This window comes from Aquarana catesbeiana, linkage group LG03 (assembly GCF_042186555.1).
Source record: "Aquarana catesbeiana isolate 2022-GZ linkage group LG03, ASM4218655v1, whole genome shotgun sequence".
NCBI lineage: Eukaryota > Metazoa > Chordata > Amphibia > Anura > Ranidae > Aquarana > Aquarana catesbeiana.
The window spans coordinates 55,948,408-55,974,048 of NC_133326.1; the positions used below are offsets into that span (position 1 = coordinate 55,948,408).

General features: G+C 40.7%; 1 protein-coding gene across 1 annotated transcript in view; it reads left to right on the forward strand.

Moving 5' to 3' along the window:
* IL16 (interleukin 16) overlaps positions 1-25,641 on the forward strand; it is a 226,459-nt gene that overhangs the window by 77,848 nt on the left and 122,970 nt on the right. The window contains exons 3-5 of the mRNA XM_073618563.1: positions 12,824-13,198; positions 19,366-19,468; positions 25,102-25,244. Coding sequence (XP_073474664.1) covers positions 12,866-13,198; positions 19,366-19,468; positions 25,102-25,244 — 579 coding nt within the window. The 5' untranslated portion in view covers positions 12,824-12,865. The remainder of the gene's footprint in view (positions 1-12,823; positions 13,199-19,365; positions 19,469-25,101; positions 25,245-25,641) is intronic.

The following is a 25,641-nucleotide window of genomic DNA, read 5'->3' on the forward strand; positions in this document are numbered from 1 at the left end:
CTATTTGGGTGTGGACCTGTTAGGCCGCATTTCCGCTCCTCGTTGGAGAAGCTGTCAGCATCATCTCAGGATATGCTCTTCTGCTACAGTTTTGTAGGTGGCTCTGGTCGGCTGTGCCTACCCACCAGGCCTTAGTCATGCACTGTTGGGGCTTTCTTAATACATTGTTCTCTTTCATCTCAGCCTCCGTGTGATCTATGCTCGCTGACATATCACGCTGCACCCTCTCCACAAGAACAGCTGACACACACATCAACAATATTAACTGAAAGGCTCACAAATACAAAGCAGGAGTTAGAGATGCAGAATATTTGGACACAACAAAAGGTTAAAATGAAGTAGAAGACTGTCGGCAACATTAAAGGATGTTTTAGGTTATTATTACACAGGCTAATGCAACATTTCAAAAAGAATATGGGTGACCAACAGAAAGAGACTCCGTGTTGGGCAAGTAAATCAAGAGAAGCTGTAATAAAGAAATCAATGGAATAAACACTTTTGTGATCTGGAACAAAGAGGCCATCAAAAAAGATATAGTAAAAGCTGTATAAATCAAATATAAAAGGGACAATTTAAGAAAATTATTAAGGGAAATGTACAGTGCCTTGAAAAAGTATTCATACCCCTTGAAATTTTGCACATTTTGTCATGTTACAACCAAAAATGGATATGTATTTTATTGGGATTTTATGTGATAGACCAACACAAAGTGGCATATAATTGTGAAGTGGAAGGAAAATGATAAATGGTTTTCAAAATCTTTTACAAATAAATATGTGAAAAGTGTGTCGTGCATTTGTATTCAGCCCCCCTGAGTCTTTTTGGGGATGTCTCTACCAGCTTTGCACATCTAGAGAGTGACATTTTTGCCCATTCTTCTTTGCAAAATAACTCAAGCTCTGTCAGATTGGATGAAGAGCGTCTATGAACAGCAATTTTCTTGATGTCTTGCCACGGATTCTCAATTGGATTTAGGCCTGGACATTGAGTGGGTCATTCTAACACATGAATATGCTTTGATCTAAACTATTCCATTGTAGCTCTGGCTCTATGTTTAGGGTCGTTGTCCTGCTGGAAGGTGAACCTCTGCCCCAGTCTCAAGTCTTTTGCAGACTCTAACAGGTTTTCTTCTAAGCTTGCCCTGTATTTGGCTCCTTCAATTTTCCCATCAACTCTGACCAGCTTCCCGGTCCCTGCCACCACCATGTTTCACGTTGGGGATGGTATGTTCAGGGTGATGTGCAGTGTTAGTTTTCCACCACACTAAGCATTTTGCTTTTAAACAAAAGTTTCAATTTTGGTCTCATCTGACCAGAGCACCTTCTTATGCCCTGTACACATGACCGGTTTTGCCGTCGGAATAAACTCTGAAGGTTTTTCCGACAGAATTCCGCGCAAGCTGTCTTGCATACACACGGTCACACCAAATTCCGACCGTCAAGAACGCTGTGACGTACAACATGTACAACGGGACAACATGTACGACGTCTCGTACTTGCTTCAGAGCATGCGTCATTCTTGGTTCGCCGGAACTGCATACAGACAAGCAGTTTTCCCAATAGGAATTTATTCAGTCGGAAAAATATAGAACATGTTCTCTATCTAAGTCGTCTGAATTTTCGACATAAAAAGTCCGATGGGGCATACACACGGTTGGAATATAAGATGAAAAGCTCCCATCGGACTTTTTCTATCGGAAATTCCGACCGTGTGTACAGGGCATTACACATGTTTGCTGTGTCTTCCACACGACTTCTCACAAACTGCAAACGGGACTTCTTATGGCTTGCTTTCAACAATGGCTTTCTTCTTGCCACTCTTCCATAAAGGCCAGATTTGTGGAGTGCACAACTAATAGTTGTCCTGTGGACAGATTCTCCCACCTTAACTGTGAATCTCTGCAGCTCCTCCAGAGTTACCAAGGACCTCTTGGCTGCTTCTCTGATTAATGCTCTCTTTGCCCGGCCTGCCAGGTTAGGGGGATGGCCATGCCTTGGTAGGTTTGCAGTTGTGCTATACTCTTTCCATTTTTCGATGAAGGATTGAACAGTGCTCCGTGAGATGTGCTTGGGATATTTTTTCATAACCTAACCCTGCTTTAAACTTCTCTACAACTTTATCCCTGGCCTTTCTGGTGTGTTCCTTGGCCTTCACGATGCTGTGTTCACTAAGGTTCTCTAATAAACCTCTGAGGGCTTCACAGAACAGCTGTATTTATACTGAGATTAGATTACACACAGGTGAACTCTATTTACTAATTAGATGACTTCTGAAGGCAATTGGTTCAACTAGATTTTAGTTAGGGGTATCAGAGTAAAGGGGGCTGAATACAAATGCACGCCACACTTTTGACATATTTATTTGTAAAAAAAAATTGAAAACCATTTATCATTTTCCTTCCACTTCACAATTATGTACCACTTTTTGTTGGTCTATCACATAAAATCCCAATAAAATAAATTTACGTTTTTGGTTGTAACATGACAAAATGGGTATGAATACTTTTTCAAGGCACTGTAAAAATCATCATTTCTTTTCTAGAAAATTACTCAGACCCCCCAAACATTATATATTTTGTTTAGCAAAGACCCTAGGGAATAAAATGACGGTTGTTACAACTTTTTATGTCACACGGTATTTGCGCAGCGATTTTTCAAATGCGTTTCATGAATTAGGAAAAACAAAACAGTAACGTTAGCCCAATTTTTTTGTATAATGTGAAAGATGATGTTACGCAGAGTAAATAGATACCTAACATGTCGTGCTTTAAAATTGCGCACAATCGTGGAATGACTCCAAACTTCAGTACTTAAAAATCTCCACAGGCAACGCTTTAAATTTTTTTACAGGTTACATGTTTACAGTTACAGAGGAGGTCTTGGGCTAGAATTGTTGCTTTTGCTCTAATGCACGCTGCAATACCTCACATGTGTGATTTGAACGTCGTTTGCATATGTAGGCGCGACTTACATATGCGTTCGCTTCTGTGCGCGAGCACGCGGGGATGGGGGCGATTTAATTTTTTTTTTATTCTTTATTTAAATTTACGTTTTTTATTTTTACACTTTCTTTAAAAAAAAAAAAATTTTGGTCACTTTGATTCCTATCACAAGGAATGTAAAAATCCCTTGTTATAAGGAATAATGTGCGACAGGTCTTCTTTATGGAAAGATGTGGGGTCAATAAGACCCCACATTTCTCCTCTAGGCTGGAAAGACTGAGATAAAAAAAATAAACTCTCTCAGCCTTTCCAGCCATGTCCTCAGCTTTGTTTACTTCCACAGTTCGGATGTGACGTCATAACGTCGCGCCCGGGCCTCCGAGGGTCATGGAGATGACTGGGGACCATCTGGTCACCAGAAATCTCTATGGTAAACGTCTGGTGGTGACCGATTCGTTCTCCGGCTCATCGATCGCACGGATGAGCTGGGAGAAGCACCGGAGGGCGGCGGGAGGGGGGGACGTCCCCTTCCACCACCTGTAGGAACGATCAAATGGCTGAACTGCCACTTTGATTGTTCTTACGGTGCACAGAATCACTGGAGGAAAAAAATGATATCTGGATGCTGCCTGTAGCTGCAGGCATTATCCATATATCTCCACTCAAAGTCAGTGACATCATATGACGTACCTTAGGCGGAAAGTGGTTAAACGCGAGATGGGACAACACATTCCTTTTGAAATTCAGTAAAGATTAGACTGGGAAGCTTCATTCAAATGAGTAATGAACAGTTTCGGAGTTGCTGATAAGTGAACCCTATAAGGGTGTTGTGGCTGCAACGGAATAAGAAAAAATAAAATGAGAGAAGAAATTATGAATGCTCTAGTACAAATAAAGTTCAAAAGGATTATTGAGTACGATAAAGTCTCACCATAAATGTTGAAATGTTTTGGACAGCAAAGAGAATTATTATTGCCGGTTTAGGCAAGAGAACAAATTTACAAAATACCATGATGCTTCTATCATAATTATAGTTATTTAGGAGAGACATTGGAGAATGTCCTCGTCACTATGGCATCTAACATCTCAGTGTTACAAGCAGAATTTAATAAAGAGCTTTCAAAACTAAGCTTTGAAGACAGGTAGAACAACTGCTAAGATGGTATGAGATGGGGTTTACAGCTGTTGAGTAGGGATGAGCTTCGTGTTCGAGTCGAACCCATGTTCGACTCGAACATCGGCTGTTCGATCGTTCGTCGAATTGCGAACGATATGGGCCGTTCGCGCCAAATTCGTGTGGCGCGTCACGGCCCATAATTCACTGCGGCATTGCAGTGCATTGCTTGCTGATGATTGGCCAAGCATGCACTATGACCCGCATGCTTGGCCAATCACAGCGCCGCCTTAACAGAGAGCCATAATTGGCCAAAGCCAAGGAGGCTTTGGCCAATTATGGCTCAGGGGATTTAGTACACGCCCCACACTATATAAGGCCGCCTGCACGGCGGCCCTGTGCAGTGTGTTCCGGTGTGCTTAGAGAGAGAGAGAGACAGTGTCATTTCATTTGAGTTAGCTAGATTAGGCAGGACAGTCAGTCAGTTAGCTGCACTTAAAGTGTATTGTGTATATATATGCATCCCAGGTGTTGCATATATATATATATACACTGTATTCAGTTTAGCTAGATCCGTTCCTGTTATCTTCTAGACTATTTACATTTAGTGCAGTGCGTCCTGCTCACAGTGTTCAGCTAGATCCGTTCCTGTTATATTCCTACTGACAGGCAGGCTTGTCTTGTTACAGTATTTTGAAGAAAATTACTGGTGTTCTTTTGATCCTATTAGTACCACAGTCAGGCAGCTAGACTATTTACAGTTAGTGCAGTGCGTCCTGCCCACAGTGTTCTGCTAAACCTACAAGTAAGTGGGGTGCGTCCTGCTCACAGTGTTCAGCTAAACCTACAAGTTAGTGGGGTGCGTCCACCTCACAGTGTTCAGCTAAACCTACAAGCTAGTGGGGTGCGTCCTGCTCACAGTGTTCAGCTAGATCCGTTTCTGTTATCTTCTTACTAACAGGCAGGCTTGTCTTGTTACAGTAAATACAGCTACCTGAAGAAAATTGCTGGTGTTCTTTTGATCCTATTAGTACCACAGTCAGGCAGCTAGACTATTTACAGTTAGTGCAGTGCGTCCTGCTCACAGTGTTCTGCTAAACCTACAAGTAAGTGGGGTGCGTCCTGCTCACAGTGTTCAGCTAAACCTACAATTAGTGGGGTGCGTCCACCTCACAGTGTTCAGCTAAACCTACAAGCTAGTGGGGTGCGTCCTGCTCACAGTGTTCAGCTAGATCCGTTTCTGTTATCTTCTTACTGACAGGCAGGCTTGTCTTGTTACAGTAAATACAGCTACCTGAAGAAAATTGCTGGTGTTCTTTTGATCCTATTAGTACCACAGTCAGGCAGCTAGACTATTTACAGTTAGTGCAGTGCATCCTGCTCACAGTGTTCTGCTAAACCTACAAGTTAGTGGGGTGCGTCCTGCTCACAGTGTTCAGCTAAACCTACAAGTTAGTGGGGTGCGTCCACCTCACAGTGTTCAGCTAAACCTACAAGCTAGTGGGGTGCGTCCTGCTCACAGTGTTCAGCTAGATCCGTTCCTGTTATCTTCTTACTGACAGGCAGGCTTGTCTTGTTACAGTAAATACAGCTACCTGAAGAAAATTGCTGGTGTTCTTTTGATCCTATTAGTACCACAGTCAGGCAGCTAGACTATTTACAGTTAGTGCAGTGCGTCCTGCTCACAGTGTTCTGCTAAACCTACAAGTTAGTGGGGTGCGTCCTGCTCACAGTGTTCAGCTAAACCTACAAGTTAGTGGGGTGCGTCCACCTCACAGTGTTCAGCTAAACCTACAAGCTAGTGGGGTGCGTCCTGCTCACAGTGTTCAGCTAGATCCGTTCCTGTTATCTTCTTACTGACAGGCAGGCTTGTCTTGTTACAGTATTTTAAAGAAAATTGCTGGTGTTCTTTTGATCCTATTAGTACCACAGTCAGGCAGCTAGACTATTTACAGTTAGTGCAGTGCGTCCTGCTCACAGTGTTCTGCTAAACCTACAAGTCACAGGGTGCGTCTGTCCACTGACTCGGTCGATCGACTGACCTTCATAAAAATGAATGAGTCTTGGATCACCACCAGCTACCAAGCACCTGATGCTGATGTAACCGAATAATTTTTTTTGAAATCTCAGATCCCTTCAAAGACTGCCTATGCTGATGCTGAGTGACTATCCCTGAGTAATTATCCTCTTCCTCCTCAATCATCACGCTGATAGCTTGTAAGAACATTTTTGGTTCTGGGTGCCACCACCAGTGCCTAAGGCACAATTTTTCAGCCCCTGTTTAACAGGGGCGTGTAATTACGATTTTTGATGTAATACTTTGCAGCAGGGCTCGTTCCTGCATTCCAACTAGAGTGTCTGTGAGGGGTTGCAGTGTTGTGGCACCAGCACCAGTGCCTAAGGCCTAATTTTTCAGCTCCTGTTCAACAGGGGCATGTAATTACAATTCTTGATCTAATATTTCACAGCAGAGCCCTGTGAGGGCTTACAGTGTTGTGGCCACAGCAACACCTAAGGCCCAAATTTCTGCTGAGTATATAGGGCAGGACCCTACTTTCAAACAACTAACTTACAAACAACTCCTACTTGCAAACGGAAGGAGACAACAGGAAGTGAAATCTACCCCTAGGAAGGGAAATTCTCTCCTGTAAGAGTTAATATGGGAAAAACATTTCTCCTTTCCACTGATGCTTTCCAATCCATTGGGACAAAAAGTGAGGTGAAATCTTCTGAAGAGGAGGAAAGACAGCAAAACAAATGTCACAGGGGTGATAAGCCTTCCCTATGTTTTCCAAAAAGCTTAAAAAAGATTTTTTGGCTGGAGCTAAACACGTTAAAAATGTACCCGTTCAAAATTACAAAGAGATTCTACTTAACAACAAACCTACAGCCTGTATACTGCTGTTCAGAGTATATAGGGCCTGGTGGCCCCACACCTTTCCTTATTTTAATTTGGGTGCGGGGTTCCCCTTAATATCCATACAAGACCCAAAGGGCCTGGTAATGGACTGGGGGGTACCCATGCCGTTTGTACCACTGATTTTCATCCATATTGCCAGGACCCGACATTACATTAAACCCGCAAGCAGTTTTAAATGAGATTTTTTCCTTTAAAAATGACATTTGGTGCAGGGACTGTTCTAAACATGGGAAACACGCGTCACTTTACAGGCATACTATAGACACCCCCCAGGTACGATATTTAAAGGAATATTTCACTTTTTTTTTTTTTACTTTAAGCATCATTAAAATCACTGCTCCCGAAAAAATGGCCGTTTTTAAAAGTTTTTTTTGCATTGATACATGTCCCCTGGGGTAGGACCCGGGTCCCCAAACCCTTTTTCGGACAATGTGGTGTACAGTAGGGGGCGCTAGAGACCTGAAAACATATGTATCTGTCACTAGATACACACACAATCCACATCAACCGCAGTGAATTATATAATACTGTTTGTGCTAAAATAAAAATATACCAAATACATAATATGTAATAAAAATATACAAATATATAAAATAAAAGTGAAGAGTGATATTAAGATCAAAAAAGTTCTTAGTGCAAGTGTGATAGATGAATTCGGACAATACCATGCAAATAAGCCTTTAAAATGAGCACTTTTGATTTCGAACGTTCGAGTCCCATAGACGTCAATGGGGTTCTAACGTTCGTGCGAACTTTCGGTCCGTTCGCAGGTTCTGGTGCGAACCAAACCGGGGGGTGTTCGGCTCATCCCTACTGTTGAGTAATGCAGAACATCAGGGAAGATATCAGGGCACAAAATAAAAGCCTATTCATGTTTCTTAAACACGTAGAAGGCCTTTGATTCAGAACCAAGGAAAGAGCAGTAGAAGGTTCTCAAGGGGAGTCATTCAGAGCTTAATTGCAGGTATCCAAAACTTCTGTAAAGTATGTGATAACTGTGTGAGGACATTAAACACCCAGTCCACATAATTCCAAGCAATAGCTTGTATAAGGTATGGAGACAGTCTATTACTGTTAAGACTCATAGCACTGATGGATGTCTCTTATCCAGAGCTGCGAGACCATACAAAATCAACATGTCAACATAAACCAATTATTCATTGTCTTTTGGGTCCCAAGGAAGAAACTTAGCAAAATTGGGCAAAGATACTGACAATTTTGAGCAGTGTTTTAATGCTTTTATATTTATAGAGCCTTAACCTTTTTAACCTTTCTTTTTTAACCTTTCCTTTTTATCTACAAGGAACCCTTGAAGTGATTTTAAGGTCTTGAGGAACCATCCATTCTCTAGTTTGAGTATTGAACCGCCAAAGAAGATTTAGCTGGAGCAATGTCTACTTCTGTTGGTGTTTCTATAGACTATGTTTAGTAAAGGCTCCTACACTACCATGGAATCACCCTTCGGGGTGGATGCAGCTGATAACAGACTTCACACTAATGAGTTCAGGTGTCATAAGTTAGGAGTACATAAATTAACTGATGTTTTAACTCAATAAAAGGTAATAACACCAAATCATTCATACACCCCACTGCATCAGTCAGCAGAATTTATCAACATGCTATTAACATTGCCCAAAAAGCAAACAAACAATTTCAAACCTTCACTACTCTTAAGCAACAGGAAAAAGGAAGCCTTCTCCAGTAAAAGCCTTGAGTATGTTTATTGAATTATGCCATGCACAAGCTTATTCACCTCTCTCACAAGAGCGAATGAGCTCTGGATGGGGTAAAATGCGTTAGAGCTCCTGGGACAGGTGGATCAGCTTGTGCACGAAATACTTCATTAAACATACACAAAGCTTTTAATGGAGAGCAGCTTACTTTTACTCTGTTGCTCGAGAGTGGATTTCATGGAGGCCTGCATCCAGTGTCAGGATGAGGGGGAGGTATGCCTGTAGTGAGACTGAATACTTTTTTTAAATGTTCACTAGTTAAATAACAGTTGGAAAATACAATTTTAAATCAGATTGGTGTCTATGGACAACAAAAACATTTCTTATTGAGCTCTCTTGAGTAAAAAGGCGGACTTCTTTTAACTTAAATTTTCTGCCTGCATAGTCATATCAGACAAATTAAAGAGAAACTGAATATGTACTTCATTTGATGAGCCACATCCTTCAAAAACAATAATGTTATAATTGCTAAAACTAACCTGTCATACCATGACACAATATTAAAAGATGATGAAAAATGGTTGTGCAATCTTTTTGTAATTATTTACACCAGGAAAGCATGAAGATATAAGCAACCTTCCAATCAAAGCATATACATAGTCATTACGTATAACCACAAGATATAAATACAATGGGAAAGCATATTTAACCATAAACTAACTGTCTAGGAAACCTAAATAAGTTGTAAAATATGTTTGAGTCATATTAAGTTCTTACTAGTATGACAACAGTCACAATGAATCAGGAGAATGTTATATGAAATCCCCCTTCTTATTCAAGGTTTAAAAAAAAACAAAAAACTAAAATATGTCTGTAAGCCAAGGAAAGTTAAAGCTTTAGTAAACAAGCTATCTTGTGACTACAAGGATCGTAAGTATTTCTGAGATCCTACAAAATGTGCTGAAAAAAACGTAAGCACAGTAAAATTTTACGATAACTACATTCCACCCACATCCTCCAAAGGTCAGAGAGGGACAATGGTGTACATAGTTATCACTTGCCCTTTTTATTCAGATTAGAATAAGGGTCCTTTCACATGGGCGTGCTGCACTCAGTTCAGCAGGGGATCCGTAAACTGTAAAAAGATCTCTCACTGAATCCAGGCAGAACAGGACTACCCTGCTCAGTTTATACCCACATTTTGACGGTTGGATGTTTAGGGATCCATGGTGGATTTATGGCAGCCGGATATAAACAAACTTGCTTCCATTTACATCAAAATACCTCTGATCAATCCTGTTTAGGTCCCCTCAGTTGAACAGGGGATCTGTGATCCATGAACAGATCCCCACTTGAATCAGGGCAGAACGAGACTCCCCTGCTCAGTTTATCTCCACATTTTGACAGTGGATGTTTGGGGACCTGGTATGGATTTATGGCAGCTTAATGTAAACAGACTTGCTTGCATTTACGTTGTACATCAGGATACCTCTGATCCATCTTGTTTAGGTCTGAAAAATGGAAAAGGATGCAGTCCTTTTTAATTTTTTTTCTACACCTGGATTGACTTGGAGATAGGCGGATGTCTGTTTACATCTCCTTGTTCACAGACTTGGATAGAGCTTCCGATCAGGTCTGCTTGAACAACTGACACGCGGGCCTGATCACCAATCGCATTTGAAAGGATCCTAAAGATGTCCATAGACGGATAAAAATTTGGGCGGTCCCTGCTGAACTGGCTGAATTGTGATCCATCTATGGCCAGCTTGTGTATGACCTTCTCTGTTTGACAGAAGTTGATTGTTAAATAAACAATGAACAAGTTGAGAAAATTTAGCTACTGCTACTGATCGGTATATACCGATAACACCAAGCCCAGCTATCAGAATACAATGTCCTGGCATGGAAGGATTCCACCATTCACCTTGTTTGTTCAGCCTACTGGCTGAACAAAAGATATTTATTCATCTATGGCCACCTTAAGGCTGTAATGGGTTCATAATGCTACATGTGAACTGGGTCTTTTTCCACGAGTGTCACCAGTTCTGACATAAGAATTGATATCATTTATAGAAATGATATAATTTGTAGAAATACACTGTGGTTCAGTTTGGATCTGTTTGAAAAACAGATGGATCCAGACTGAATGTTGTTGGGAAAGGGCCATAAAATTATTCTCTCAGTGGGAAAAGGTAGTAGTACTGGACAGCTGAAAAAACTTTAGGGAATCAGAATTGCTTCAGAATAAATATCCATAGCTTGTCACAGGTAAGTGCAGCAATCACTTTTTTAACATTTATGCTGCCGCAAAATATGGGACTGCAAATTAGTGGCTTGGGTAACTTTTATTTAAACTAGCATCACAATGATAGGAAGCAGACACAATAATCTGTGTTTGGATATAGAAAATAGGTACTACAATTACATTGAATTTAGCATTACCCTATACAATGAGCCTATAAACTGACCATACAGCCACTGTAATGTCCATGTAATTTTTAGTTAATGACACAAAAAACAAACACCAAATGGTACAGCCAGCCAAGGCTATGTACACATTGACATGCATTGGCCTGAACATTGCATGTAACTTGTAGAGTAAGTCACAATAGGCAGTCACTTCATTGGATTTCTTGGTGAGTGATAACATTATGGCCCAAGCGGGGGTAGAAATGACTAAGGGGTTGGATGTTTTTATCCTTCTAAGTCTTGTGGGGACATATGCTAACAATACAGGAAAAAATGCTAAATACTTAAATAAAATCCATTACATAAAATGGATTATGTTAAAAACTTTTTTTTTTTTTTTAATAAGCTTCAATTCCACTTTAAGCCCCTTTCACACTTGTTCAAACTTTCCTGTGACTTTGGAAATCAGAGTCACATGACAAGTCGTACCCCATGATTCCCAATGGTTACCATTCATATCTGTGTGACTTCAAGTCTCACTGACTTCAAAGTAGTCCATGTACTACTTTGGTCTGACTTTGATGCGAGTTGAGATCCATAGACCTCAAGTTTACACAGGCATTCCCTGAAATCGCGTTGGAAACCCAGCCACAAAATTGCGGTAAAACCACGCGACTTTCAAGTTGTGGCAGTGTGAGGGGGTCTTAGATTTTGTGGTTGCAGAGCAGTGCGGGGCGTTAAGATTTAATTTACTGTAATGGAAAAGGCATTTGTGGAGCAGTTTTAATGCTCGTCAAATGCTTCAAAACTGCCCATAGGGTGTTTACTGAGCATTTTTAACTCCTCATTAATGCTTGTAAAACGCCTGTCTAATGTCCATACTAAAGCTCATTGACGCCTGTCTGACGCCCATACTAACGCCATACAAAGCTATTGGAGCGTTTGTTGAACGTTAGAAATTTAGTCAGATGTGAACAAGCCCTAGTAACCTAATTTTACTTCCCAGTCTAGTCACAAATATTCCATTAATAGATCCGGATCCATTTACATTACACATATGTCTGTACAGAAAGCTATGATGTACTGTACATATATTAAACATGATGTATCATAAAACAGCAGTTTGGAATACCTACTTGACATTTTTTACATTTTCCTTTACTTCTGTTATGGTTTCTAATTTTGTTTGAGAATAGGAAGCCTATTACCCGCCCAATACCCAACAAACATTGGTATTTGGGAATGATAAATGCTATGTAGGATATTTTTGCAGAATTCTTTTTCTTGTGATGTGTAGAAATGTTGCTATTTTAATGATGTCTTGTAAACTGAGCTTTGGCAGTATTAAATGGAAACTACTCCTTAAAAAGTAGGTATTTTCCACAGTATTCCTGTAATTTAAATAAGGAAAACATGTCAAAGATGTTTTTCCTTCTACTAGAAGAACAACTGTAATTCCAATTCAGAGTTCTTCATAGGTCGTAAAATCTGTCATCTGATATATTCAATAACCCTGCACTCCTGAACTGAAAGTTCACTGTTGGGTAATTGGATTTGCAAATAACTAATTGGGTATAACATTACTAGAGAGACCATTACATGCATAAGCAATGCCCATTAGGGAATGATGCCTGATCATGAGTGAACATGCGCTGTCAGTAGAGCAGTTATGAAACATCTTATGAAACGATGATTGTGAATTCTTGTCTTCAACCTTGGTTACCAACCAACTCAGTGCTACAATATGATTTCCATTGCATTTCCAGAAATAATTTTACACTCCCGGTGATGTAGGAGGACATCCTGACATGCCAAACAAATATGGTTGTGAGAGAGGGAGCATTCTTAAGTCCTCTCTGAAGATGGACAGACAGAGCAGCACGGGGAAAAAAATCAAGAAAGGCAAAAACTTCCGTTCCATATCCAAGTCACTTATTCTGTGCAACACTAAGAACAGCGATGATGGGTCCAGCCTGGAGGAGAAATACTCTGAAATCACTGAGATATCACGATGCGGTGTGCAAGACTGGGAATCTGGCATTCCACAAAATAATAACATGATACCAGAGCCTACAAGTAAGAAAATGATTTTATCGAGAAGCACCTCTAATGACAAAAGTCTGAACAAATCATCTCTTAAGGTAAATTTCATTTTAAATTAAAATCGGGGCAGGGCAGAATTCAAATATTTGCATATTTATTAAGCAGCAAATAAATAAAACAAGCCTTCACTGACCTTTGTAGCGGCAGACATTGTGGAATAGTTCATCCTCAAACTACACAATAAAAGCAGTTAAGTTGTTCAAGTCTGTTCTCGACACTCTGTTCTCTCCATTCTTTTTATGCACTTGTATGGCTCCCTAACTCTCCCTAATTTTGAGGGACTGTCCCTGATTTGAAACAAAATCCCTCTGTCCCTCTTTCCTCCTCATTTGTTCTGATCTATATACCGTAGTCGTATATAAAATGTACTTTTTATATTTCAAAAAGTGTTTCTCAGTGCTAAGCATTTCATTCAATTTCTAAATTGGTGCATTTGTAAATTCCAGAAGCCAGTATAAAGAAATAGTAGTGGTAAAAACAAAATTCTCCTTTAACCACTTCAGCTCCGGAAGGTTGTACCACCTTCCTGACCATGCCATTTTTTGCGATACATCACTGCGTTTCGTTAACTGACAATTGCGCGGTCTTGCAACGCTGTACCAAAATAAAATTGATGTCCTTTTTCCCCACAGATGGAGCTTTCTTTTAGTGGTATTTGATCACCTCTGTGGTTTTTATTTTTTGCGCTATAAACAAAAAAAAAGACCAACAATTTTGAAAAAAATAACTATGTTTTTTACTTTCTGCTATAAAACATTCCCAATAAAAAAAAAATTTAAATCAAATTTCTTCATCAATTTAGGCCAATATGTATTCTGCTACATATTTTTGGTAAAAAAAAAATCCCAATAAGTGTATATTGATTGGTTTGTGCAAAAGTTATAGCACCTACAAAATATGGGATAGATTTAGGGACTTTTTTTTTTATATATTTGGTCCCTTAGTGGCAACAGCTTCCCCTCTACCTCCGACCACGTCAGGTTCTCCGGCCGGCAGAACCGTCACTTCTGGTTGGACTGCAAGCCGCAATCCCAACCCTGCGCTGCTCTCCTGCTTCTGGATAGGCCCTCAGACAGCCTAGCAGCCAGATGTACCGGGGATAGGCCCAAACTCCAGCTTAGCAGCCCGGGGCAATACAACACATGTCTACCCAGACAGCCATCCGGGTGGCACAGAACCCCGATCACCTGACTCCACCGAAATATATAGGTTCTCCCAGCAGGCCAAGGGATCCAAGAAAACCCCTGCCCATTGGCTGAGGTGCCCCATATACCCATAATCTGACCTTGCATTGCCCTTCTCATATCTAATGCCACCAGGCACCTGGCCATCTAGCGACAAAAGAGAGAAGTGCAGCAATTACAGACTTGTGCCCCGTACACACGGTCGGATTTTCCGATGGAAAATGTCCGATCGGAGCGTGTTGTCGGAAATTCCGACCGTGTGTGGGCTCCATCGGACATTTTCCATCGGATTTTCCGACACACAAAGTTGGACAGCAGGAGATAAAATTTTCCGACAACAAAATCCGTTGTCGGAAATTCCGATCGTGTGTACACAAATCCGACGGACAAAGTGCCATGCTCAGAATAAATAAAGAGATGAAAGCTATTGGCCACTGCCCCGTTTATAGTCCCGACGTACGTGTTTTACGTCACCGCGTTTAGAACGATCGGATTTTCCGACAACTTTGTGCGACCGTGTGTAGACAAAACAAGTTTGAGCCAACATCCGTCGGAAAAAATCCTAGGATTTTGTTGTCGGAATGTCCGAACAAAGTCCGACCGTCTGTACGCCCTATTAGAGTAAAATAAATTGGTCCTCAATTTATTGGTCCTCAACATTGGTCCTCAACAATTAGCCAAGGCAGCTATACCTGGCAGGTAAATTTAGGAGCAACCGTGCCTAAACACCAGAGTGCTACATATAATATGTGTGGTGCAATTGCTGTTTACATACACGTATACTCCTTATGCATGTTAGGATTTGTGGGTGTGCGCAGGGGTTGCTTTTAATGTCTTGTTATTTTTCTATTTTTATTATAAGTTTACCCTGCCCTCCACTGCCCTCCACTGCAGCTAATCAAGAACAGATAGTGCTTAATTAGTTGTTTTACAAGATACATCAGCTCACAAGCGCTCATAGCTGAGAGCTTATGGTTTCATATCTAGCAGTACTAATCCCCTAGTATCTATTAGTATATCATTCAAAGCTGTTTCCTTTTATATGATATGCAATGATATACAAGTCTGTGTATGGGAGGGTGAACGGAGCTCCCACAGTATTATAAAATGAAAGTGATTGTAAACCCTCACCTTATTAAAATCATTCAGATTAAAATAGAAATGAAAGGCAAAACTTTTGTGTATAGATAAAAAAAAACATTAAAAATACCTTTTTGTCTTTTATATAAATGATCACATTTCCTCTGTTCTCAGCTACACAGGAAAAACAGCAGTACACTGAGAAACGCTGTGGCCGCGGGTGGGGGTGGGGGTTATCAGGACAGGTCTGATCATTGGAGGAGAGCAGACTGAGTTCCCAGCACAGCTAGAGAATTGACCATGGTGTGCTCTCTTGCCTAGTGTGGTCAGTTTTTTTTAATAGGAAAGCAGAGGGACTGGCAGGAACACCGGGGAACACGAAGGAAGCATTATGAAGAAAACAGGATACTTTTTTATACATGGTACATCAGACATATATCAGGAATATGAAATGCTAGGTTTACATATTCTTTAATATCTTGTGAAACTTTACATTTTTAGCACAAAACATACTACAAGGTACATTTATAGAGGCCCTAGAAAAACCACATTTTTGCCAAGGTGAACCAACTTGAACTTGCTGCACAATTGCCATTGGCTGTCAGCATTTACCACACTATCACAATGTTTAAAGTGGCAGATGTTAAAGAATACTTTATTTACCACAATTAATAAAAAAAAAACAACTTTTAATTATGGTAAATGAGAGGTCAGTGAAAGTGAGTTCATATTTATTATTATGACAAAAAAGTGTGCCATTGCCATAATACTCGCTAACTCACTAACACATAGGGGTTGATTTACTAAAGGCAAATAGACTGTGTACTTTGCAAATGCAGTTGCTCCAGAGCTTAGTAAATGAGGTTGAGTTTGCAAAGAATACCCAATCACGTGCAAGGGAAAAAAAATGCATTTTTGCTGGCACATGATTGGATGATGGAAGTCAGCAAGGCTCCCCCTTATTTACTAAGCTCTGGAGCAACTGCACTTTGCAAAATGCACAGTCTATTTTCCTTTAATAAATCAACCCCATTGTTTAATTTGACAAAAAAATGTAAAAACACTGTGTGCCCAAAACACCACATATCTTTAACCCAGTTGTACTGCAACCCCTTGCCAAAACAGCTTTGGTCTCTTAGCTTAAAATATATAAAATACATGTATTGGTTTTATTGGTACCATCTTCAGTGGGTGTTTGTTAGTCCTATGCACAGCTGCACCAGATTTTGCACTCTCCAGTTTTAATAAATCAACCCCAAAGCGTGCACCCTACAAGAAATACAAGTGGGATATGAAAAGTTTACACACCCCTGTTAAAATGTCAGATTTCTGTGATGTAAAAAATCAGACAATGTTAAATAATTTCAGAACTTTTTTCCACCTTTAATGTGACCTATAAACTGTACAACTCAACAAACTGAAATCTTTTAGGTGGAGGGAAGAAAAAATAAAAAAACGAAAATAATATGGCTGCATAAGTGTGCACACCCTTATACTAATATTTTGTTGAAGCACCTTTCAATTTTGTTACAGCTCTCAGTCTTTTTGGGTATGGGTCTATCAGCATGGCACATCTTGACTTATTTGCCCACTCTTCTTTGCAAAAAAACTCCAAATCTGTCAGATTGCGAGGGCATCTCCTGTGCACAGCCCTCTTCAGATTTTCAATCGGATTTGGGTCTGGGCTCTGGCTGGGCCATTCCAAAACTTTAATTTGCTTCTGGTGAAGCCATTCCTTTGTTGATTTGGATTTATGCTTTGGGTCGTTGTCATGCTGAAAGATGAAGTTACTCTTCATGTTCAGCTTTCTAGCAGAAGCCTAAAGGTTTTGTACCAATATTGACTGGTATTGGGAACTGTTCATATTTCCCTCTACCTTTACTAAGGCCCCTGTTCCAGCTGAAGAAAAACAGCCCCAAAGCATGATGCTGCCACCACCATGCTTCCCAGTGGGTATGGTGTTCTTTTGGTGATGTGCAGTGTTGTTTTTGTTCCAAAAATATCTTTTGAAATTATGGCCAAAAAGTTAAACCTTGGTTTATCAACACATTTTCCCACATGATTTTGGGAGACTTCAGATGCGTTTTTGCAAAATTTAGCCAGGCTTGGATGTTTTCCTTCATAAGAAAAGGCTTCCGTCTTGCCACTCTACCCCATAGCCCAGACATATGAAGAATACGGGAGATTGTTGTCACATGTGCCACACAGCCAGCAATTGCCAGATATTCCTGCAGCCACTTTAATGTTGATGTAGGCCTCTTAGCAGCCTCCCTTTTCTTCTCGTTTTTTCATTAATTTTGTAGGGACGTCCAGTTCTTGGTAATATCACTGTTGTGCCATATTTTCTCCAAATCGATGATGACTGTCTTCACTATGTTCCGTGGTATATCTAATGCCTTGGAAATGCTTTTGTACCCTTCTCCTGACTGATACCTTTTAACAATGAGTCACCTCTGATGCTTTGGAAGCTCTCTGCGGACCATGGCTTTTGCTGTAGGATGCGACTGAGAAAATGTCAGGAAAGACCTACTAGAACAGCTGAACTTTATATGGGATTATTAAGAGGCACTTTAAATGATTAAAAAGGAGTACTGACTCCTATTTAACATAAGTTTGAATGTGATTGTATAATGCTGAACACAGCTACATCCCCAGTTATAAGAGGGTGTGCACACTTATGCAACCACATTATTTTATTTTTTATTTTTACTTCCACATCCTAAAAGATTTTAGTTTGTTTTTCAATTGAGTTGTACAGTTTATAGGTCACATTAAAGGTGAAAAAAAGTTCTGAAATTATTTATCTTTGTCTCATTTTTTTACAGCACAGAAACCTGACATTTTAACAGGGGCATGTGGACTTTTTATTTCCATTGTATATATATATATATATATATATATATATATATATATATATATATATTGGCATAGCTGAGGAATTGCAGATGTGCCTGGCTTTAAAAAGATCTCACTGAAACCAATCTCATCCTGAAGTCCAGCCCCCTGTGTGATGTCACATCTTGGAGCATGTGTTGTGCTTGCTTCAAGGTGTCTACCTCTTCATCAGCTGAAGCATTGCTGAGTGCAGCCGTCAGTACAGGCATCTAGGAAACTGCTTCCCCAGTTCACATTCATGCTCCTGGCCAGGACTTGTGGACAGTGTATGGGCATTCAATATCCACCTTGGCAACTCCCATGTGTGTCTGGTCACATACCTTCTTGTGAGTAGGAATTTATCTGTTAATAAGTGGTTTTGGGGGTTTGAGCTGTCTTTCCCTTCCTTTTTTGAAAATATCTTGCCTATTAGCCTTGAAAATAATCAGAATTGATTTTCAAGCTTTGCCCCTATAGACTTCAGTGGAATTCACTGCTAAGTTTGGGTTTCATTGATTTTAATCAGGATTCGACAAACCCCCAGCAAATGGAACCCCAGGCAGATTTGCCAATGCCAATTTATAAATGGTTTTTGATACATTGAAAGGATGCAATAATATGAGAATAAAATTGCTTGCTTATGAACAGGTTTATGCAATCAATCACTGGTGCAATAAAACTTTTTTTTACATTTGTAACTTACAATAAAATAAACACATTTCTATGTCATGGGTATGATTGTCATGAATGATTTTCTTTTGCTATGTGGAAAACAGTAATGTTTGTTGAACTGGATCTATATACAGCAACTGTTTTCTATAACTGAGCTACAGGCTGCCAACACTTTATCACATTTGGCATGTGGCTTCTTTCATGGCCCCAACTTGGATTTCAGAGACCCATGTGTACAAAACTGCTGTATACAGATTAACCATTGCAAACTGCCTTAACCCTCTCCGGGTGGAAAATATTTTGCTGCTGCTTACATTTTTTGTGTGTATTCCTTATGCTTACAAAGAAAAAAGCTAAATAAAAATAAAAAAATATCATGTTATTCCATTTTACAGGAAGCAGCTCTGAATGCATTTGTAGAAAGTCAAGCAAAACTGGAAAACCATTCCCTTCTGCAAATGAAGGTTCCATGTGTGAGGACAAGGAGCAACTCAACAAGTATGCTTTTTCTTTTTATCTTACTTACTAAATCAAGTGACAAATGGATTTAATTTAATCTATGTCGCACCCTGATGTTTAGGCAGGGCTGCTAGTAAATTTAGTTGCCAGGCGATAGTTGTCTTTTGGCCAATTGTTAGGAGATCAATTGATTTCCCCCTAATTCTGGAATTGCTGCACTTCTCTCTTCTGTCACTAGGTGGCCTGGTAGCTGGTGACATTGGATAAGACAAGGGCATAGCAAGGACAGATTATGAATGAATGGAGTGCCTCAGCCAATGGGCAGGGATTTTATTGGGTCCTTTGGCCTGCTGGGAGAGCCTATTTATTTGGGTGGCGTTAGGTGATCAGAGTTCTGTGCCACCTGGTTGGCTGTCTGGGTGGACGTGTGTTATGTTGCCCCAGGCTGCTAGGCCGTAAGCCTTAGGCCTATCCCAGGGACATCTGGCTGATAGGCTGTCTGAGGCCTATCCTGAAGCAGGAGAGCAGCGTAGGGGTGGGAATGCGGGCTTGTAGTCCAACCAGTAGTGACGGTTCCGCCAGCCGGGGAACCAGTCGTGGTCAGAGGTAGAAGGGAAGCTGTCACCACTAAGGGACCATCCACCTTGTTCCCGGAGACTACTGTGAGTAAGCTGAGGCCCGTACCAGAGAAGACTTCTCCCCAGCCGGGCACGGTGAAGAAGTGGAAAAACTTCAGCAAGTGCCAAGTCAGGGACCCAGCAGGACAGCAGAGGTGAAGCTTGTGGAGCATCAACAAGTGCCAAGCCAGGGACCTGACATGTCAGCGGGGGTGAAGCTTGAACAGTATCTGTGAGTGCCAAGCCAGGGACCCAGCAGGGAAGCGGGGGTGATGCTTGAGGAAGATACTGAGTGCTAACAGTTGAAGAGCTCAGGGGATCCAGTGGCTAGTGTATCTGAAGTCTAGTGAGAGAGACTGGGAGCTCGTTGAGTGAAGGCCCACAGTGAGTGATTGTGGAGTAAGCTGAGAACTGTTCGTGTTGCAAATAGTTGGATACAATTATAGTTAGTAACTTTTACAAGACTTTTGCCATAGGAGACAGCGTCCTACCTATACAGAAGTGGTGTCCGGCTGGCGGCCTTCACCTGTATAGCTGTCTACCTATAGAAGTCTCGGAGTCTGACAATTAACATTGCATCTACCTAAGGGTGTCCCGACCCTAACCCTCAGTTCTGTTTAAGAGACAATAAATCTCTTTGCATTCAAAAAGTGTCTGGCGCCCAGCGTTTCATCTTGCATTACATCCACCGTGCCTTGTAACCCACTCTAAACAGAAGGATGTCAGCTGTCCCTAACTTTGGAGGTCACCATCAGTCACCAGGTGCCCCGGGACTTTGCTACATCTAGTTTCTCAAATAAGAAATAGCAGCATTATCCTGTAGCAGTAAATGAAAGGGAAGCATGTAATGGGCAGTGACAATCTTAGATACAAGTCTAAGTTTACTTAAAGCGGAAGTAAAGTTAACTTAAACAAAAAAAATCTTCTCCCTGCAAGGTAAAGTCTTAATGTGCTAGTATGCATCACATACTAGCACATTATGAAAGACTTACCTTGACACGAAGCCCTCCAACAGCGCCTTTTCACCACTTCTTTGCTACAGTGTAAAGTAGTGAGTGTACATGTGCATGGGAGTCTCGGCCATGGCACAGAGCTCTGAAGGAACAGCACGAGTATGCCATTCCTTCTGAGCGCATGTGCTGGTGATGTCACCGGATGCAGAGACACTGAATATCACCTAAATGGTGCACATTTAGGAAATATTCTTTGTACCCACAGGTAAGCTTTATCATAAGCCTACCTATAGGTACAAGTATCCAATAGGACTTTACTACCACTTAAAAAAAAAAAAAAAACAGCAAAAGGGACATCACTTACCTTAAATGTGATGTGTTCCTTGTGCTGCTCTTTTCTGGTTTGGTAAAAATCTTCCTCCTCTGATGCTGTAATCTTCTGGTGGAGGGGGTTCAAAGAACTAAGAGAACTGTCACAGGCTCTCATCAAGAGTGCAGACTATGCCCTCCCTTTTCGCCCAGCTCCTCAATTCATAGAAGCCGTGCTATAGTTTCTATGAGTGAAACATGACATGTGAATGGAGGACGAGCGGATGATTGATGGGTCCCTCCACCCCTTCCTATTCTTAGATCATGTTTTATTCTCTGGTTACAATTTTAAAGGAAATTGCTCAATCTGTTTTTTTTTGGCTCCATCATCTCATTTCTAGCTTCCCAAATTATTATTTTGCGCTTTTAATTGATTTCATAGAACTTTCAATTTGCAAATTCTGAGTTTTGGAGATTCACAATAAAAAGGGCAGTATTCCAACATGATAATGACCCCCCAACACACCTCCAAGACGACTACTGACTTGCTAAAGAAGCTGAAGGTAAAGGTGATGGACTGACCAAGCATGTCTCCAGACCTAAACCCTATTGAGCATCTGTGGGGCATCCTCAAATGGAAGGTGGAGGAGCGCAAGGTCTCTAACTTCCACCAGCTCCGTGATGTCGTCATGGAGGAGTGGAAGAGGACTCCAGTGGCAACCTGTGAAGCTCTGGTGAACTGCATGCCCAAGAGGGTTAAGGCAGTGCTGGAAAATAATGGTGGTCACACAAAATATTGACACATTTGGTCCAATTTGGACATTTTCACTTAGGGGTGTACTCACTTTTGTTGCCAGCGGTTTAGACATTAATGGCTGTGTGTTGTGTTAGTTTGAGGGGACAGCAAATTTACACTGTTATACAAGCTGTACACTCACTACTTTACATTGTAGCAAAGTGTCATTTCTTCAGTGTTGTCACATGAAAAGATAGAATAAAATATTTACAAAAATGTGAGGGGTGTACTCACTTTAGTGAGATACTGTACTGTACATAATACAGAGTTAGTTTCAGCACTTTTGTATTGTTTGAAACATGTTAATAAGGTAGAGCTAAAGGCTAAACTTTTTTTTTCCACTTTTGACAGCATAAGGGAACGCTATGACCTCTTAGTTTTTTTTCAGCCATCTGTGCCCCATTGGGGAGATTTCCATTCACTTCCTGTCCTGTAGCCAAATCAGGGAGTTAGAGGAAATCCCTCCAACGTGAGGGAATTCCTGGTGGTCACCAGAGCTAGTGTTCCCATTGGAAGATTTCCCCTCTACTCCTGTTTTGGTGTGGGATTTTATTTCACTTCCACTCTTGGTAATAATAGTAAATGGGACAAATAGAGAGGGAGAATCTCTCTAACGGGGACACAGACGGCTATAAAAAACCTTACAGGTGTTCTAATACCTCTCTGATTTATCCAAAAGTAAAAAAAAAAGTTTTGTCTTTAGTTATACTTTAAACTTTTGTTTTGCCTTTAGAGACAAACTAACAGATATATACTAAACCAATTCATATGTGTCACCGACCTTTCAAAATATTAATTTTGAAACATTCCTTGCTTGAAATATTATAGAGGTGGCTGAAAAAATAAAAAATGTACATTTTTCCACCACGATTCCACAACATGATGAGTTATTATACTGATAAACAAAAACGTGCGGTAAGAATAGTATATGTGCAAAAACAAATCGCATTTAAAGCAATCCTCATTAATGTTAATCATATATTGAAATAACCATTGATCAAAACAGCTGATAATAATAAAGTGCAAAATGTGCTATGGTGTTAGCATACATAAATAAATAAAGCAGCTTGTATAAAGTGCAAGGTATACTAGAAAGTGGCCAAACATAAACAAACAAGCAGTTTGAATGGTCCCACATTCAATGCAGGGTAGCCCCTAAACAGTCCTGTAAAGAATGAACCACCTCAGCAGTAGGTGCTTTGCAATAATAACCCTAGTTTTTCAGCTTACTATTTTGAGCAAATTTTGTTTCCTAAATGTCTTTTCACTGCTAAAAGGTTCATTTTAAAATAGTAAAGCCTATGCAAAATATATATTAAATAAGCTGATAGATATAATATTTATGCAGCATAACACTTTTGGTAGTGAAATAGTACATAGAGATGTACACTTCAGACCAAAAAGAGGGACAGCAGAGGTTGCATGAGGGAAAGAGTGAGCTGCCTGGGGTACCTTGAGGAGCCTTGACCAATCCCCAACTTGGATTAGCAGGGGCAGGCCTCCTCAAATACCTGGGGTCAGCCCAGCTGGGGAGGAGTTGTGGGGAGGAAGAGCTGGAGTAAAAGAGTGTGAAGGTTGTCGGGGGCCCATAGGAAGCTCCCCAGTCTGAGAGGGGGGTGACCCTGGGCCTGGGGGTCGGGTGCATCAAGGAGAAGAAAAGAGATCCTGGAAGAGAGGCACATAAGAGAGCAAGGAGAGGAAAGCCAGAGAGAACACTGCTAAGAGTCTCCAAGGAGGACAACTGGTCGCAGCCAGGAGGGCTGGTGAGTGAGCACAGTTGGGAGGACTGGGGAGGCACGCCTGAGAGAACTGGAAGATTGCAGGTTGAGATGGATGCAGAACCAGAAGAGAGGACTGTGAGAAGGACAGTGGAAAGAGGTCTTTGCAGCCATGCTGGCTGGCAGGGTCTGAAGAGAGCTATCTGGGAGTGGTAGCCGAGTAGAGGACAGTTAGCACCTGAATTATTTTTACACCACAGGGGCCCGCTGCAAAAGGCAGTTCACTGAGGCCTGGCTGAGTTTGTGTCAGGTCTACCATGTGGTGCTTGCTAGTCTGGAGGAGTGACAGTCTGCAGCAAGTAAAGTGCTGGAGGAGGGAAGGATAAGAGATCTTAAGCAAGAGTTTGTGCTGGAGAGAAGACTGGAGTGTATATAGAAGTCCCAAGCAAGTTGCACTGAATTTCCGGGGCATCCCATAATTGCCCATTTCCCATCCAAGTTTAATCCCCTCAATAAAAAAACAAAAACAAAGCTTATGGACTGTTCTGTGTCTTTGAGTATCTGTGAGACAGATGTCTGGCTGAGCAGGGTGACAGGTGGACCACTACATTCAGCAAACCCTACGGGGGCATGGCTACATAAATAAGGCCACTTTTAGACAGAGCAGAATCTGTCCAAGCGGATCCGCCTGTTCTATGCAGAGCAGACACAGACACAGCCCGCTGTTCTCTATGGGTCGGTTTCCATTCGATTGGCATCCGATCTGCCATACTGATGGCGAGCGTATCCCCATGCGTCTGTTTTTAGCGGATCGGATCGGATGCCGGCGGGTGACAAGTGGACACATGTCTGCTGACATCCAACGCCCCATAGATAAAAATGGGTGGTCTGATCACGTCTGCCTGAAAAACTGAACCCAATGGTGGGAAAGGGGCCTTTCAGGGCCAACAGCGCCAAAACAGTTCAGCATCCTACTTTTTTTATTTTTAATGGTACGGCGACGAATATTCTAAAATTTGTTTAAAAATTGTTGGCCTAAAATAAAAATGTTTTTGTTTAACTGCCATATAGTATGTTGCCATTTTTAACCCAGTTATGTAATTGACATTAATGTAAGTAGTTGAAAATGTCAGTGCTGTGATTTTGTGATTTTAATTTTACTATTATATTATACTATTTTATATGTGTAACATTTTGTTATATCTGAACAAATAATCAATAGCAATGTCATGTTATGTCTAGGTCAATTTCTTGAATTCATACATTTATTTTAATTTAGGTGTAAACCCGTACTGCATTGGTGAAATCGATGCACCTGCAAGTAAGAAGCCTTTACTGTTCAGAGACCGACAACCCCCCAATTTGTGCAGCAACAGAAAGTCTTTGTCTCAGCAATTAGACTGTCCCTCAGGAATTGTACAGGTGAGAAGCAATGCTAGTATACTCCTATTATAAAAAAACAAAACAAAAAAAAAAAAACCATAAGGATATTAATGTTACATAAAACCTTGGGAGGTCTGTATGCTTTGGGAATTGCCATACAGATGTGCTTGTTAGCAGTTTATATATACACAATGGATAACAATAACAGAAGATGACATATGAGCAGAGCAATCTAATCACCCTTGGGTAATTTTTTGTAATACCCTTGAGTAAAATTTCCACTACAAATAAAAAAAAAAAAAAAAAAAAAAAAAAAACACACAACAACCAATTTAACATTAGAAAAGTATTTTGGACGCAATATATACAGTCTATAATATATGTTCTAAATTTTCTATATACCCCACTTTGGGAAATGTTTTACCAGAAAAAAATA